Source organism: Lissotriton helveticus, chromosome 3_1, assembly GCF_964261635.1.
Source record: "Lissotriton helveticus chromosome 3_1, aLisHel1.1, whole genome shotgun sequence".
Lineage (NCBI taxonomy): Eukaryota > Metazoa > Chordata > Amphibia > Caudata > Salamandridae > Lissotriton > Lissotriton helveticus.
The window spans coordinates 553,385,745-553,404,644 of NC_136061.1; the positions used below are offsets into that span (position 1 = coordinate 553,385,745).

Here is an 18,900-nt window from a genome sequence, read left to right on the forward strand (position 1 = left end):
GCAGCCAGCAAATAAATACATTTTTAAATTAATATTTCATAATTTAAAATTCAATTAAATAAGAAATTTACAAATAATAATGAATTCATTAACTTCCCACCATATACCACTACAAACTTAGCATCCAGCCGCTAAAATATCAAACGGTAATCAATATTTCGTATTTTAAATAATTAAAAATGAATTAAATAATTTTAAAAACTAATAACATATTTATAAATTATTAATTAATTAAGTACGAACCCTAGTCCCCTACAAACTTAGCTGCCCACAACTAAAATAGAAGTAAAATAAAAGAATATTCCACAAATTACGTAATCAAAATCAACTAAAATAAACAATAATTAATTGATTATTACTTAATTACCTTCTCACCCTACAAACCTAACAGTCCGCAAATAACATTTAACAAAAATAAATCAATATTACGTAATTACAAAATAAATATCAATGACCAATAACATTTATTAAATAATTCATGATTATTATTAACTAATTAACTTCCCAACCTATCCCTCTATAAATCAACACCCACTCCGATACTATAAATTATTATAAAAAATGTACTTAATAAGTCTAAGGGCCTGATTAAGATCTTGGCGGATGAGATACTTCGTCACAAACAGGACAGATATCCTGTCCGCCTTATTACAACTTCCACAGGATAAGAGTTGTAATTTGGCAGACAGGATATCCGCCACATTTGTGGCGGAGTACCCTGTCAATCAAGATCGTAATCATGTCCTAAATCACTTTAAATTACAAGCTGCGTTTAAAAAAAAAACACTTTATGTAAACAATAGTAAGGGTTAAAATTAATATCACCTAAAACGCATTCAAATACATGAAAAATTATACTTTTAACCACTATATTATTAAACACGATATCAAAAGGTATCGTGGCAGCCTCTATCTGATTTTTGTGGACCTAAAAACCGCGTTTGATTTGGTACCAAGAGACAAACTGTGAGCTGTCGTAAGAGATTTGGGGGTCCCCACCTATCTATGTCACATGCTCAGGCAATTACACAAAGGCAATAATGCCCACATTAGGGGGCCCATTACGATCGCGGACAGACTTGCGTCCGTCCGCGAGCCCTGTGTAGGAGGGAGCGTCCGCATGTGCTGCGGCGTTCCCTCCTGTGCAATTAGGATGTGACCGCCACCCTGGCGGTCACATCCTCTATTGTTAACATTGCGGCGGGTGCGACTTCAAGCTGCACCCGCCGCAATGTTAAAAACACATGGATTGCATTTACATGCACAAAGCGGCAGGCACCGCGCGGTGCCTGCCGCTTTCTGCATTTAAATGCAGGGGGGTACCATAGGTACCCCCCATGTGCACCCCTCCACCTCCCTTCACCCAGGGGGCCAGCAGAGTGAAGATCCGTATGCTTTTCCACGGCGGAGAACCCGCCGCTGAAAAGCATCTCTGAGAGACACCGCCACCATATTAGAGCTTTTCCGCCGCAGTTGTAAGCCGACCGCGGCGGAAAAGCAGCGGACTGAAACCAAGACCCACCAGCCATCCTAATGTGGCGGTGGGTCTTTGGTGGGTCCGCAGAGGATTTTCCACGTCCGCCGGGCCGGCGGTGGCTTCCGCCGGCCCGTAGGATGCGGAAAATCCTCCTTTGTAATGTGCCCCTAGGTTCGGTAAACACGGGGAACTAACCACACCAATAGCCATTGACAGAGTAGTAAGACAAGGCTCTGTGCTAGCACCCACCTTGTTTTACCTATTTATAAATGCACTTGTTGACGCACTGAACATAGGGAAGGACATTGATGCGCCCAAGCTAGCGAACAGCAAAGTGCTGGCAATGATGCTCGCTGATGATACCCTTTTGCTCTTAAAATCACCCATGAGCATCCAGAGGATCCTCGACTGCTTTGATGCCTTCTGAAAATTCATGGGGCTGGAGAATAACATCCAGAAGACTAAATACATGGTCTTCAACCCAGCCAGTTCAACTTGCCCAAATCCTATACATCTATTTGAGTACCTTGGGGTCACTCTAACCGAAAAAATTGTTTGGGGGACACAAATCAACAAAACATGCCTAAAGTTAGCACAGACTACGAGGGGGGCTGACCAAGTTATTTAGGAATTTCTGCCACAAACCTATCTGACCGCTTGTGGAGATTTATAAAGTGCATACAAGGGGTACTGCAATGTACGGGTCTGAACAATGGGGGCATAGTTCTCCGGGAAACATCGCCAAGACTGAGAACACTTTTTTTAGCTAGCATTTTGGTCTCCCCCCTCAGCTCCCCTCTCATACCGCTTCGCCTGGACTTATGGGTGAGACCAATTGCAGAAAAAATTGCTCTCAGACCCCTAACTTTTGGCATTGATTTTGGATAACCCCAATATTGGCTGTATATAGGGCAGAGGTAAAGGAGGTCTTGGGCATGCAGGGCGCTGGGAAACTACCTTGGTAATCCCATGTTAGGGATACACTTCTGGATATGGGTAGAGTGAGCCTATTGTACAACCCTGAGTAAGCATGACCCACAATTTCAAGGAAGGAATTGGTTTGGAGTCATAGGGAGGGTAAACTTGCCTACCTTCAGGCGAGCTCAGTAACAGGCACTTTACCAACTGCATTCTTGAGAGTAAAAGACCAGTACATCCTAAAGTCTGCCTTGGACGCCCTACAGATTTTTACGCTCAGAACGTGGAAAATCTTTGCAATCAATATAAACTGACTTTGTCAGATGGAGGAAGCTGCCAATATCTCTGACAGGTAGGGCAGTGCTCTACAAAATCTTCTTGCCAAAATTCCTTTATGTGTTACAAAATACACCATAAAAACCAGGCCAACTTCTCACATTGATGTGCAGCATGTGGGATTCCAGCTTGCATTGTTTTACCAGATAATCTTGAGAATATCATTTGAAAAATCACTAAATGTACCTTAGGTACATATAATCCAAGCTTAGAATACAGTAAGTTCTACTGAACTTAGAGTTGTGTGTCAAGGGCCTAGCACACCCTTTCTACAACTCAAGAGAGGTTTAGTAGGAAACCAAACAGTGTAGGTAGGTGCACAAACCACACCTCACTAGAGTCAAAGGAGGGACCCAGTGGATCTGCTCCAGATGCCAGTCAAGGACTGGTATCTAAATATGACACATTTCCTTTCCAAGAGTTAAGGACTTTGTGTGCCATGAGAAATTTGAAGCCAGGACAGAATCCCAATACCCAACGCCTTATAGAGGTGTTAATGCTTGATGACTTTAAGAAAGCATCAGATCCTGAATAGATAGGCAGTGGGGTGGGTACATCTGAAGAAGAGAACACTGGTGAGTTACCTCCCCAGGACTCTGATGATGATGTAGACCAGGTAGATGTCAGTGACCTAAACCTGCGGAATCCAGATCTCCATGGGGATGAAGAAGGCCAAAGAGGCCCGCTCTTTGTCCCCTCAGGTAGACTTGGTGGTGTGCCTAGAAGAGAAAGGTCTGCTTCCCAGGAGTCGAATCATTCTGGTACATCTGTAGGGTCTTCTGCCTCTGCTCACAAGAGGGGTACCTCACTTGAAAAGAGGGAGCATAATGCTAGGATGAGAGAAGCTCAGCTTAGTATAAGGAGACAAGAAGTGGACTGAGAAAAGGAGACCCTAGCTCTTGAAAGAGAGAGATAAAAGATGGGGCTGGAGCCCTATGGTGGCAGCAATATCCCTAGTGGTAGGGATAGGTCTTATGACCATAGAAACCTAAACAAGATTATCCCTCCCTATCAGAATGGGGATGACATCCACGAATGGATTACTGCACTGGAGAGGGCCTGCAATGTACAGAAGGCACCCCAGGAGCAGTGCGCAGCAATCTTGTAGCTCTCCTTTGCAGACAAAGGTAGAGATAAGCTCCTCATTGTAAGAGAATAGGATGCTGATGATTACAAGGTCCTGAAGAGTGCTCTGATAGATGGGTTTGGCTTAACCACTGAACAGTACAGGTTGCAGTTCAGAGAAATCCAGAAGGCACAGACTCAGGACTGGGTTGACTTTGTTGATTGTGCTACTAAGGCTCTGGAGGGCTGGTTACTGGGCAGTAAAGTGTGTGACTATACAAGATTGTATAATCTGATCATGAGAGAACAAATTCTTAATAACTGTCAGAACCAGCAGTTGCATCAGCACCTGGTGGACTCTGATCTGACCTCTCCCCAAGAATTCGGAAAGAAGGCAGACAAATGGGTCTGAACCAGGGCGAAGCAGAAGGAACAGAACCAAGGTGGTGACCAAAGGAAGCAAGATCAAAAAGGTGGGGAGAAGGGTAAAGACCAGAAGTCTTCACAAGATCCCCCAAAAGCTTCTAATGGTGGGGATCCCCAATCTAAAAAGAATGAAGGCCAAAAGAAACCATGGTGCAATGTATGTAAGAATAATAGTCACTGGACTAGTGATTGCACCAAAAAGGAGACAGCTCCAGCCACCATTGCCCCAAAGGCAACTGTTCCCCCTAGTTCAGCTACAAGTGGTGGTTCCCAGCAGAAGGGTGTAGTAAGGTTAACCCTGGGATCTGAGATGGATTCTGGCCTAGTCAGAGTGTCAACTCAAGCTGTTTTGATCTGTGATGGAGGTATGGATATGACCTCCTCTGTGAGTCCCAGTAATCTGGGCAACTACAGACAAACACCTTTAATTAATGAGGAAGAGGCTGAGGTCTACAGGGACAAGTGTCACAATGGTAACACCAGACTTTGTGAACCCTGGACAAGTCATACTTGGTGAGACTTACCAAGTGATCGACGCCAGCAATGTCAGGACAAACCATGCATTGGCAGTTGTTGATTTCTCCTGGGGAGGGGTAACTGGCCTTAAGAAAGTTGTGATCAGTGCAGACCTCCCTGTAGAATGCTTGCTTGGCAATGATTTGGAAACTTCAGCCTTGTCTGAAGTGGAGTTGAGGACCCATGCAGCAATGCTTGGAATTCCTGCACATGAGTTTGCTGTGACTAGGCCACAGGTCAGAAAGTCTAACACTGGACAGGCACTGGATTCTGGAATAATGGACCAATTTCCTACCAAGAAAAGGAGCAGTAGGGTTAAGGCAGTGCCTTCCCTCTGACTCAGAGTGAGGGTCAGCCTTCTGCGGAAGCTGATTGTGAGCCTGAAGAAGGAACTGTCCCAGAGGAGCTTGAACCTGATCAGGGTGAGTTCTTAGGAGCAGGGGGCCCTTCCAGGGCAGATCTGAGTCAGCCACAGTTGAGCTACCCTTCTCTTGAACCCCTCAGACAGCAAGCTGCTGCTGGGAATGCTAGTGGCACCCATAAAATCTACTGGGATGATGGACTCCTGTATTCAGAGAGTAGAGACCCCAAGCCTGGTGCAGCCAGGAGGTTGGCCATACCTTTGGCAGTCTGGGACTTCCTTTTGACACTAGCCCATGATATTCCCTTAGCAGGACACCTCTTGCCAGAACAAGACTTGGGACAGAATTGTCCCTCGATTTCACTGCCCCACAGGTCTAAAGACACCAAGGAGTCTTGTCGCTCCTGTGTAACCTGCCAAGCCAGTGGCAAACCAGGTGGCACTACAAAGGTCCCCTTTAAACCACTACATGTGGTGGGGGTTGCCTTTGAACGTATAGGGATTGACATTGTTGGACCAATGGATCCCGAAACTGCACCTGGGCACAGGTTTATCCTAGTGGTAGTGGATCATGCCACTAGGCACCCAGAGGCAATTCCCCTTAGGACCACTACAGCACCTGTTGTGGCAAGAGCCCTCTTAAGAGTGGGTTCCCTAAAGAGGTAGTATCTGACAGATGTGCAAACTTTATGTCTAGCTACTTGACTGCAATGTGGAAGGAGTGTGGAGTGAACTACAAGTTCACCACACCCTATTATCCACAATGCAATGGTTTAGTTGAAAGATTCAACAAAACCTTAAAGGGTATAATTAAGGGTCTCCCAGAAAAGCTCAGGCGGAGATGGGATATACTGCTACCCTGCCTTTTGTTTGCATACAGGGAGGTTCCACAGACGGGGGTTGGCTACAGCCCACTTGAACTTCTGTTTGGGCACACTGTTAGAGGACCACTTTGTCTGGTGAATGAGGGATGGGAGTTACCTCTCAAACCCCATACCATTGGGCGACGCAGCTCAGTGAAATCAATGACCGATCATTTGAGGAGAAGCGTGATCCAGGCTTTATGGTAGATAGGTAAGCTCTGTTCTAAAGGAAACAGAGGGCACTGTAAAGGTATACTAACATACAGAGGAGTCAGAATCCCACGGCCATAGTAATTCTGACCTGGAAAAAGGCGACCAAAGCAACGGGATGGGAGGGGAAATTTACCTTAGAAACATCACTATGGGACTCTGGCATACTGGCAGGCCAACGTTGGGGATCTCTGGGATGGAGAAGACATGCTGTCGTTTGAGAACCTCCAAGCTCAATACAAGCTGGCAGACTCACAGTCAGATTGGATACCCAGAGGGGGTAGAGCAAGAGACTCAATTAGAATACAGACTCTTAACAACCCCCTCACATCGCCACATAATTTCTATAATATAGAACGGAACGGAACGGTTTGCCCAGGTGTCCAAGACTGGAGGCCTTTTGGCAAACCATACAGAGGCAGTGGGGGAACCGGTAAAACTATTGGCACGTATGGTGTGCCTGGGCATCTGGGGGGAGCATACGTTACCACACTAAGGCCAGGAGGGATATATAACACGCATTGGGCAGCAAGGGGACTCCTAGAATGAATCAGTGGGCTCGAAATATGGACTAGTGTATGTTAGCCAACTGACAAAATATGGGGCCCGTGGAAGGAAGCGGGGGAGCTTGGGAACTAACCAGAAGGGCACAATTGGCCAACACATAGACATACACCCAGAACTTTCAGATACAACACAGAGTATTCAGTTCAGTTCGACCCAAATTTATGTTTAGAAACTGTTAAAGACGGAGCTAATGTTTGAAAACAAAGTATCCCTCAGGATGCTGAAGTTATAAACGTAATAAATACAAATGCTATTTTGCTCTATACTATTATATTGCAAATAAAATCTTTAAAGAAAAAAAAAAAAAAGATGGAACATTCTTTGCGTAAAGATAACCTTCCTTTCAGGGTCGGAATGGTAACACAAAACAGCCCTGGCATTTCAGTTGGACCGGCCACACAGGGGTAGGGGAGTGCAAGTGAGAAGCACTGCTGCTGCTTTTGTTTCGGGGGAGATATTGCAGTGATGCAAAACTGCCTCCCCCACCCCAGTAACAAAAACACCCCCACCACTCAAAAAACAACCCACACTCTTCCGGCCCACTGGGAAAATGCCAAGTTCCTGCTTCATTTACTATCCACACCTCTGCATGCCATTCTCAGGGGTCAACATCAGTAAGACAGTCAACTTCATTCCTCAACTTCTGAACCTTAAAGACAATGCCTCCTGGAATGCATTCAGGGTTCTAAGAAACTTATCAAAATTAGATCTAGTACAAATCCAGCCTCTAGCAACTCTGACCCTATACTCTCATGCTTACTCAAAGCTATTAGACCGCTCTTCTACCCGCTCTGAATTACAATAATCATCTCCTCACTGTTATGAGTCCCGGACTTCCTAAAAACACGCCGCTCCTTAAAAAATCTAGAGCTGACCCTGAAGCCATGAACATTTCTGCCCATGAACAGCATTTCGATCCTGCCAAAGTCCTTGAAGAATATGTGCTATCTTAACGCGTGAGCAGAGGATTATGGAGTATTAAATGGTATGGTTGTGCCATTTTACAGTGCAAAACACTTGCAAACCATCTTAGGTCCAGTCAGTCTTGTTTTTAAAACCTTTAGCTCAACTCTGGGTAGCTGTTGCTTCCAGCAGCCAGGTTTGAACAAAGGAACTGGTGTAAAGCATTTAGAAGCATGAAACAATGAAAGAAATCGGATACTAATTCATATTTGTATGAGTTTTTAGACACCATGATGAGCAAAATCCACCACAGGGTTAAAGTTTTTATTAAAACGTAAATGTCATCTTTAGTACAAAGTGCAAACAAGCATTGGTAACTGTAAAGTTTAGAACCTTTAGAAAAGTTTAAAAGAGTTGTGTCCAGCCACTCCGGCCTGAGTGGGGCGGCCAATTCCAGGTGGGAGAAGGTCAAGGGGGCCACTAAGGAGTATTTGGGCAGTTACCTGGCAACCAAAGCAGTCTCAAGTCCAGTTCGACAGTTTACATCAAGACCGTCACAGGCTTCAATGGAGTGGTTCTGATGCTGTGGATGCAGGATGTGGAGGATGCTCAAAGATGCTCTGGGAATTGTGCGGTCGACAGGGGTGTCCTTGCGGGTATTCCTTGGTCCATTGATAAAGTGGGGCGGCTTTGGCCACATGTGTCGGTGTCCCTTGAAGTCCTCTTTGAGCCAGTAGAAGGCCTGCTGTGAATGGGGTACCGATCTCTGCACACAGCAGGTCCAATGCTATCCTTTGGTGAAGGCAGGTGTCTCTCTTTGGCAACCAATCAGGCCTCAGGTGACACTCCCAGGTCTAGCAGACTAGGTGCAACTTTTAGCCAGAAAGGTTCGTTCTCTCGGGGTGCCTATAAGTGTTCAATTGCAATTCAAAGAAAGTAGCTCCTGACTAGCCAGAACGGGCTTCTTCAGCTTTGATGGCCATGGTGCTGGTATCAGGTCATCCGACTGACCCTTAGGGCTGGATTACGACAGATAGCCCTTCGGTCCAGCCGCTGCATTTCTATGCATGCGGTCGGACCTACAGCAGTCAGGGGACAGACAGGCACCTCTGCCAAGATCTCAGATTCTGACGGAGCGGCAGTTGGAATCATAATGCCAACAAGAGGCGATGCCGAGGCAGGCACTGCCATCGGGATTACAATGTCCCTTTCTGACAGCCTTTTCAAGTAGGGAAGACCGCCTTGTGAAACCTGCTGAAAACTGACTTTGGGGGCCCCAAACAGGGATCCCTCCCTCGCAGGCCACTGTAAAGTGGTCCTAGAGGCACATGAAGTGCCCACGCACCTCCATGCACCATGTGCCATGCACCATGTGGTGCATGGATGGGTATGGATGAGCAAAAAGTGAGCATTTAAACTGCAGCTTGTTGTAGGAAGCTGGTTCTGTATATACTATACGAAAGTAAGGTATAGTGTGCAAAGAGTCCAGGTAGTATCCAGAGGTATAGCAGAGGCTAAATTAGGCAAGTACTAACAGCTCTCTTCGAGGTAGTGTGGGTTGGTCGTTCGGCTTATCAGGAAGATGTTTTAAGCATTTATTGCATTCACTCATGTGGAGAAGTGTGGCTCAATGGTTAGAGCGGCAGACCCTGATACAGAGGTCTGGCCCAGTGCCAGGGTTCAATTCCCGCCTCGGCGGGTCTTGGGCTCAATTTCCCCGGACCTGATAATTCTCTCCTCGGTGCCTATTCTAATCATGGGTCCCACTCTACAACTCTGTGCAATAGCTTGCTTAATCTCCACAATGACCCCAACAACGCTGGGATGCCTGGCTTCACCTTGGGGGTACCCAGGAGTGGACATTTCACAGGGAAAAGCCAGGAAGGGTTCCACAGCAGTATGAGTACAGCACTAGGAAGCCTCGTTGCTGGGGCAGCAGTGCGCTTTACAAGTACAAATTCAAATTCATTTAACTCACTCAAGGCTGGTAGCACACACTTCGAGACAGAATCCAGACCAATTTGGTAAGCATAAAAAAGGTATACTTAAGTTCTATTTTTAGAACCAAGCAGGACTTGGTATAGGTAAGTGAAATATACTCTGAAATGCAGGACTTTACAATGAAATGCAAGACTTTGCAGATTCAATCACAACTGCTTTTTTGTAGTCTTTTACATGTGTGTATTTGCTTTTAAACTGTTTAAAATACATAAAGATTACTTTGGAATTCTTTAAGATTACATTGGATTACATAAACTACTCAGGGTGATATGCCTACATATCACACCATGGATCATACAACACAAAGATAAATAAGACACTTTTTGATTTGAAACACAGTCACTTTTCTGCCATACAAAACACAGGTCAACACATTTTTAGGATCAAAAACTTGTAACATTAGTTCCAATGGGGAAAAGAGTGTTAACGGTTTACAGGTAAGTAAATGAGCTGCAAGTATGGCCAGAAGGGCAGTCCTTCTTTTGTCCTTCCCCCAGTTCCATTGGGATTAGAGGTTCAGAGTACTAGGGGTGCCATATTCATACCCAGAAAATACCCTGCGAGGATGATGCTACCAGGATCCCCCCACCCTGGGATGGCTTCCGGGATGACTTCGAGCTATATGTGCATTTCGCGATCCCAGCGTACACTATTATGCCCACTCTCAAGAAGTCTGAACCCTTCCTTGATAGCGTAAAGTAACCATCTTAGTAGTAGCCAGACTGAGAGGTCAGCTAGTAACTTTGTAAAGCGACAATTTGGAAAGTTTGCTGGTAGGACATATTAAAAGTACATGTCCCACTTAGAAACATAGAGCTCCCTGCCTTAAGACTCCATAGACCTTCCTTAGGGGAGGCATATATATGTTGCTAAGGGAAATGGTGACTTTGCCACTGGTTTAAATGGCAAAGTCAAACTAGCAGTTTATAACTGCTCTTCCAGGCTGCATCGGCAGCTGGGAGCCACTTTGTACTTTGTCAGACACAGAGTGGGACAACCAGGGCTACAGCCCTGGGAGGACACACTGTCTCACATGCCCCAAATACCCTTGGTGCTATGTATTAAGGAGTTATGAGTAAGTAGGTGTATGTCAATTGGGGATAGCCAATTTACCAAACATTTTGTAAGGGGTTAGAATCCTGGCACCGAGGTCTGGTTCGCAGGCCTCAGTACTCTCTCGAAGTCATAAACACAGCAGAATCAGTCCAAAACTTTGGGGTTAATCATGCAAAAAGAGTCAGTTTCTTAAACTACTCATTCAGTATATTGCGGATTATGTCCTACTAGACAATTTTCAGTCTGTAATCAGGGTTAGCTGCTGTATAGAGATTGCCATTTCTCCATTATGTGTAAAGAGGACTCATGTCTCAACATGCTTATTTACTTCTCCTTGGCTTTCAACACAGTCAGTTACAACACACTTCAACAACTTAACTCGTGTATTGGGCTTGGCAGCACAGTCCTGAACTTGGTCACTTTGTATCTCAACAACTGCTTCCAACAAGTCAAACTAAAGGACTCCCCATCAAACCCTGCCTCTGCCAGTCAAGTGGTGGCTCGGGGTTCCATTCTAGCTCCTGCGTTCGTCAATCTTTACTTGGATATTTCGACCTTGATTATCCACTATACCAGAATTGCATATCATCTATACGCAGATGACATGGAGCTATACCTAAACATCTCTTCTCTAGACAATGTACTTGATTTAAATCAAACCTTAAAAAGAATATTCATGGCTATCAACCAACCGCATAAAAACGAAATTCTCTGAAGACAGGATTTCTTCCCAATCCTCCTCAGCTCACCTCTCGTCCAATCCAACACTGGTTGAGCTGCTAAGATGTACTCAATTGCACTCCCTAAATCATTGAAGACACCAAATCTCTTTAAATCTATCTGGACAAACACCTGTGCCTGCTTGCTCATTTTAACTCCACTACCAGAAGCACACCATGCTCAAAGCAATCAAGGACAAGCCTTCCACCTCACTGCATGACTTTCAAAATTATGCAGAAGTGCTTGTAATGTCTAGAATTGACTAATGAAATTTAGTTCTAGCTGGGAAGCTGAATACTCAGCTTGCGTCATTGAAGACCGAAGTCAATGAGACTGCTAAGGTAGTCTCAGGAACTAGATGCCTTGACCGCAGTACTCCATCTCTGATCACAGTCAAGTGTCTCCTGATTGAAGCATACTGGATCCTCAAGGTAGTCTGTAGCATCCGAAAAGCACCTCACTTTGGGAAGCTTAAATACCTGGACGAGAGAATCACTCTGCCTTGAGGTAGCCACTCCACGTGCAGCTCAGACGTGCTATTTCTAGACTTCTAGTGCCACCCAGATTCAAGGAAGAGAAATCCTACTCTCGCTCCTTCACTGGAAACACTCCCGGAAGCTGGAACTTACCACCTGTGGATAAATGCACACACCCTTCCTCTGTGGCCTTCATGAAGATCATTAGATCTCTTCTGTTCGAAAGATACCTAATGCACTGACCTGTCATGCTTATGTAATGAGTGCAGTTATGGGGTCCTCTATAGTGGGGAATTTACTGGTTCCTCTTTTCTCTCTCCTTCTAAACTGACCACATGTAATTATAGGACTGTATTATCTCAACCAATTTATGTTTTTGCAGACAGGGGTGGGGGGGGCTTTCTTTACTTCATATGTCTAACTAAACTGTCTATCCTGTGACCTGTTGTTGCTTCTTTATTCTGTACAGTGCTCTAACATCCCATGTACACAGTCTCTAAAAACCCTTAATGAATAAATAAACCCTTGATAAGCCATGGGAACCAGAGTACCTACGTATTGGTATTGTACACAATAGGTCCTCTTCACTGCAACAGACAGCTAAAAGGAAGAAGTAGGTGAAACTTAAAAAGCGCCTGAAGTCAGACCATTTAATTTGATACCATATATGTGCTTCCTGAGAAGAAACAGCTCAGTCGGTTTGTTAATTGTTGAATATTTAATCTGGTTCCTACTAAATCATGATCACTAAGCCAGTTAGACATCATTTCTGAATGTGAAACATTGTTTACAAAATAGAAAGACAAACACATAATTGACAGTCAGTCTGCAGTTGTCTCTACTCAACTAACTGCATTCAGGGTCTTCTGTTCTACCATTGCTTTCCTACATTGCCACAAAATGTCACAATGAAAAAAACAGAATAAACAGAATTCAATCCAGTGAGCACATTTTAGACACACATATAAAACAACATTAGATTTTTGAATATGGAATCTCAAATAACAACAGCTATCAGGAAACAACCTTAAAGTTTCATATGAAAACTATGAATATTACCAAAAGAGAATGCAATTAATTTTAGAACTGGAATGAAATGCTCACATTGAATTCAAAGAGGCAGTAAAGGTGGGCCGTGGTAATAATGCAGAAATAGGAATTTCATACAGAATCAATGATATAACCCTTAGATATCAATACTTAGGAGGAGCCAAGATGGCGATCGGAACGGTCGCATAACCGCCTCGCTCCGTGATCTCTTCCTCCCCGCCACCTATCCTGTATTTCATCCTGTTCGGGGTGTTCCGAATTTGGTCACTGAGGAAGAGCCGTCACTTACCATCCTTCTCCGGGTCTCTGGCGTGCAGTGATTTCGGCATTCTGCCCTGGTCACCTTGTTGGCCTTCCCGGCCCTGACGCCGGGGCCTCGAGTGCTGTGCCTGCCCGGAGATGTTCGGAGTGCCGGCGGTCCGGAACCGGTGGAGAGACCCGATGGTGGGAGCCTGAGAGCCGCGGGCCGGGACCCCCGGGGCGGACCCGCCCCCGCTGGTGGGCCACCCCGCATGTCCGTTCGCCTACCGGCCCGAAGAAGAGAAGCCGCGCTGTCCGGCACCCCTCAAGTGAGAAACCCACTCCTGTTGTTAATCCCGACCGGGATCCGGTGCTGGGCTCCCCCCGAGTGTTGTGGGGAGCACGCCCGTTCTTCTGGTGACTCTCCTTTCTCCGCCGAGCGCCTTCCGCCGCGGTTTGGCGGTGAGCCCTGGGGCCGCCGGTGCTCCTGGTGGACTTGGAAGAACCTGTGGCGATGGCGGAGGGTGCTGTACTTAAGATGGCGGATGGCCCCTCGGGGTATCTTTCTCCTGGAGACAGGGAGGCTGCCGCATTTGCTTTCTCCAGCCCTCGCGTGGTTTGGGCGGCCCCTACTCGGAGTGCTATCTTGTTTGCCCTGTCTGCTCTGCGGATCGACCTGTCCTTGAAATGTCGAGCCATGGAATTGCGGATAGCTGCCATGGTGGCTCCGCCATTTTGTGACGAAGTGTCGTCTCCCCGAATTGTACTGCCTGGAACTTCGCCGGCGGCTGTGCTGGGATCTCCGGCTGGGTGCTCGATTCTATGGGATCTAGCGGACCCGGTGCCGATGCTGCAGTGCTTTCTACATCCTGTTTTCTTTGCTTCGTGCTGGACGGCTCAGATACTGTGCTTGGTCACATGGATCCTTGAGGAACTTTTGCATTCTGACTGCTGCCGAGTTCTCCTGGTTGCTTCTGGTTTGCCGGGACGGTGTTTTGCGGAGATCCCACTGGCTTTTCCTGACTGGTGTGGACCCACTGTGTTCTGCTGTTTTTTGGCTGTGGCGGGGTTGGGAAGCTCGACTCTTCATAAAAGTGGACAGGGGTGATCGTGCCCGGATGCCTGTGGGTCCCTTTTTACATGGCATCTCCGGGCCTCGTTATTCTGGATGGTTCCTGTTTACATCCCGGTGTAGGCTTTTCTTGACTCTCCTTTTCGACCTCGATTAGTGCATTATTGTTGCGGGGGGGTAGTGTTTTATGTCTCGGTCGCTGGCTCCTCTCCTCTCTCTTTCTTCCTTATCCTTTGTTTCCTTTTCCTATTCCCCTCTCTTTCTTCGTTATAATTCCCTTTCTCTTTTTCTATATTTCGGGTGACTCTGGGCGACAGGCACGCTGTTTAGTGGGGTAGGCCGTAGCCATTACAGTGATGTAGGGTGGGGGGGTGTTTGTTATTTTAGTTTGTTTTATTCTATGGTCCCTTTATTGCCCTTTTTCTAGGGGGTGGGCTATGTCCCTTGGTGTTTACTCCTCTGTTTCGCTAGCGTCTGCACGTTCTCCTTTTTCGGGGCGGGTGGGCTGTACGTGTGGCGTCCACTTTATTTGTTTGCTGGTATTCTTCCTCTATTCTGCACCTGGTATGGGCGTGTGAGGTCTTTGGGCTTTGCCCTACTGTGGTCGTCTGCTTGCGTGGGGGGCTATTTCCCTCCCGCCCCCCCCCCCCTTCTTTTCTGTATATGTTGCATGACGCGCTGGTAGATATGGTTGCTGCCTCCTTTATATAATGTAAAATGAAACCTCTTTTATCCTGGCGCTGGCGATGTAACGACTTTATTTGCATCCATCCTGTATTCTCCCTATCGTATACATTGCTTTGTTATTTTGATTCTCCTGACTTTGCGGCCGGCCCCTGTGGTTGTAGGCCAGCGCTTGTACTTATACGTGTCTTTCAATAAAGGTTTTTAAAAAAAAAAAAAAAAGATATCAATACTTTTTTAAGTTTTCAAAGGGTTTAGATTCATTATTGAATGAAACCAAGTAAGATAGCAGTAAGTACATAGGGGTTTCTTTTGAACATAAACCTGGTGATTCTAGTTATTCCCTCATGATTCAAATGTTGACAAGGACTCAAGAGAAGAAAAAAAAAACCAAAATATCCATTATGGTTGTAATAAATTCTTTTGCACAAGCCCCAGCAATATATTTGGACTTGTTCTTGTTTGATTAAAAAATGTATGGCATTGTACAAAGCACTAAGGATTTTTTTTAATATGCTGCGAACCTTGAAGCTAGAAGGAGAATGGATATTCTCTTTAAATTGGAAATTAACATTTCAGAAACAGAAATACCTCATGCTGGTGGCCTTAAAGCATAAGATTGAATACACTTACAAACAGACAATAAAGTAGTCAATAAATCTATTTTAAACTACAACATTACAACCAGAACTATCATTTCTTCAGATACGTTAGCAAATGGTAACTCCAAAAATTAGGTACAGCAATGTTGTCCTATCCTCTGCAACTATCTGTGTATACCAATTTCAAATGGAAAACATTTTTTAAAATGGCTATCTGCAATCTAAATTAAAATATTGGCCTAGATATCTAAACGTATTTTTGCCATATGCGAGAGGTCAAAAGCAGAACCAGAGATCTTCTATGAAAACTCGAACAATGTAAATCCAGGTGTGCAATTAACATTAGAAAGCCAAATGTATGATACTCAGGTCATTTAACTCACATTAAAGCAGACTATTTCTGTTTGTCAGGAACCAACTGATTAAAAACACAGTTTCATCCAACAATCCACGATTATGCTGCTACCTTAATGCCAACTATTAAGATTAGAGAACATTATTTATGATTGTTGAATGCAACATCAACAGTATTTAAAACACAAGTGAAGGAAAAAGAAAATCTAATACGACTAACAACTAAATTCTCACTAGGATCAAAGCAGATTAACAAAATGTAATGATTTAGTGGATGACCAGAAACTACCTTTCTGTAAAGGGGAGATAATATTGAAGGGCTGCACTAAAAATATATTCTTGAAATATTTAAAATACAAACGTTTCCAATAACACAACCAACATACTTTATTTGAAAGGAAAAAGGATAGCTTCCCACGTTTGGTCTGCATCAATTGTAATTTTGTCACTAATTTGAATACTTCATCATATCAATATTCTAGCAAAATACAAGATACAATATTTTTGTGCTTGTAAGAGTAACTTCATAATGTACAGAATAATTTGTCTGCGTCACCTGGTTTGTGTGGGGAACATACATGCAAGGCAAACATAATATTTACAGAATACCACTGAACTTTTAGACTAAAATGCAAAGATCCAATAGCATGATATTTTGCAGACATCATAAGTAATATCTCAATTGAAAGGCCATACACTTCCATTGCCGAGGTTGAATGCAGAAGTAAATTGCATTTAATTTTACATTACGAGTCAATTATATCTACCAAGAACATCAAATTATCAAATAGGATTAAAAATCTAATATGAATGTCATTTATTGTATGGACTACAAAAAAAATACCATTGTAAAGAAAAGGTTCCGTGGAAGAATTATATTGTGCAAGAATAGAGAGTCACCACATAGGATTTCTAAACTGATGTGAATGTTGTTAACTGGATGAAATTCAAAATCATTATTTAAAAAAATAAAAAAGATTACTTAAAAGAGTCCAGGATTGAATTTAAATTGTATAGATAACACAACAAAAATGAAGATGCAAATTAACAAAGTGTAACAAACGTATGTTACAACTATAAACAAACAGCAGTAACATAAGAATGTAACAGTGTTATTAATACAGCCGTTTTTTTAACAATAGAGCTTTACTTTGATGATTGAACACAAATATATTACTCAAATTGATACATATAATATTTGCGAACACCAGGGCATTCAAAGATAGCAAGATTATTGTAAAACATGTTTTTTAGGAGATTTTTGCAAAAGATGTTTTTGTAAACAAAATGTCTCACATGCTTTGCTAATGGAGAGCTCTACCTCCATTTCTCCGACTCACCTGTAATGCTTCAAGTGTCATCTGCATCTAGCTTGTGAAGTAAAAGTTGTCAACAGCATCTCTATTTAGGGTCCAGAGGTAGCTCACAATGATGTGATCGCTAGGAACTTGAAGGGCTGGTTCCTCTAGTGGAAACTAAATGTTAACATTAAACTAACAACTCTTTGACGTCCCTAGTAAATACTTCATGTCATTCAAGATTAACACTGTCACGCAAAAGAGCACCCAGTAGAAGCAACTACAGTGGAGGTGAAAGGAAAGCCTCTAATAGGGGAGGCAGCATCATTAGAGGAAAGAGAGACTGCTTGTTTCAAACACATAATGATGGAGTTGATAGGGATGCCAAAAGTAATTCCTCTGATGGGAACTAACCCCTATAATTAGAGAAATATTGCACGGGCATCTCTAGCAACCACATCAAGTCACAGAAGCTAGATACCCTAAATAGAAAGAAGCACCAGGCAGCAGCTACATCAGTGCACCCTTAAGGTAGGAAGGACGTTGTTTGGTAGTGCAAGAAAAAGGCAGCAGCAGAACAGCATCAGAAGAAGGAGGCATGAGACTATATTCCAAGCGCCAAATAAAAAAATATATAAGGGCTACTATTATCAGCTACAACTGCACCAAAGATTGTACACATCTAAATACACTAGTTGATCTACAATGAGACGGCGAGCCCATCAAGACTGAATGGAGGGTGGGTCAGAAAACATGGCACAAACTGAACACGGCTACTCAAACTCTTTTCTGTATGTAATGTGTTGGGCCGACATCAAACAACTAAGCCGCTGCATCTACAACTAAAAATGCAAGAGTTTGGGTCCATCCCACATCCTAAAAACAAACTTATTTCAAACATTTTTGGAGTAACTGCTACTCAGTACTTGTGACTGTGGTAAATGTGTTTCCTGTGTAAGTTCCTTTGAAGCATGTAAAGGTCCTCAGATCCTGGAGAAGTGAATCAGGGATTGTTGCTTTCTGGCAGAGGCTTTGCTTTCTCCACATTGAAGTATGATTTATGCGCACAAATTATTAAATAACAGGAGTTATACGAGCGAAACACTCGATGCATTGCTGCTTTCTTCCAGAAATCCAAAGGTCTTTACCATCTTAGCACTCTCAGGTAGCTTTCCACTCAATTACGAGGTATTTTGAAACATCTAGAACCCTGGCCAAGACTAGGGGGAGGGGAGAGGTGGCAATATAAGCTGCCTTTGTCAGTGGTTGAAAATCTGAGAACTAACTACAGTGTAGAAATACAAATAACACATTCCAAAACATGAATAAGGTGTAATACAAAAGAAATAACACTGCTGAGACATATTGCGAAAAGGTTGCAATACCTTCACATGTGCAATCCTGTAATGACAACCAAGAGCCAGCTCCAGACCACCTCCAAGAGCGACCCCTTCAATCGCAGCAACTACAGGTTTCTCACTCTTCTCCACCATCGCATTTACGTCCTCCAAGCTCATTCTTTTTACGTTGCTGTTTGGATCCGTTTTTGAAAATGTTCGAATGTCAGCTCCTAAAGAAAATAAAGTTAAAATAGAAACTTTACTTATGACTGCTTACTGCTAATATCTTAGATGTTTTTGCCACGGTACTTCAAGCACGATATTCATACCTTTTCTGAGGATCAATAACACCTTTACTAAGAGCA

At 43.9% G+C, this 18,900-nt stretch overlaps 1 protein-coding gene across 1 annotated transcript in view; it reads right to left on the bottom strand.

The window, feature by feature from the left end:
* The window catches only part of LOC144822681 (peroxisomal bifunctional enzyme-like), a 499,488-nt gene that overhangs the window by 309,556 nt on the left and 171,032 nt on the right, over positions 1 to 18,900 (bottom strand). Inside the window, exon 3 of the mRNA XM_078680454.1 lies at positions 18,581 to 18,765. Within this exon, the coding sequence (XP_078536580.1) occupies positions 18,581 to 18,765 (185 nt within the window). The remainder of the gene's footprint in view (positions 1 to 18,580; positions 18,766 to 18,900) is intronic.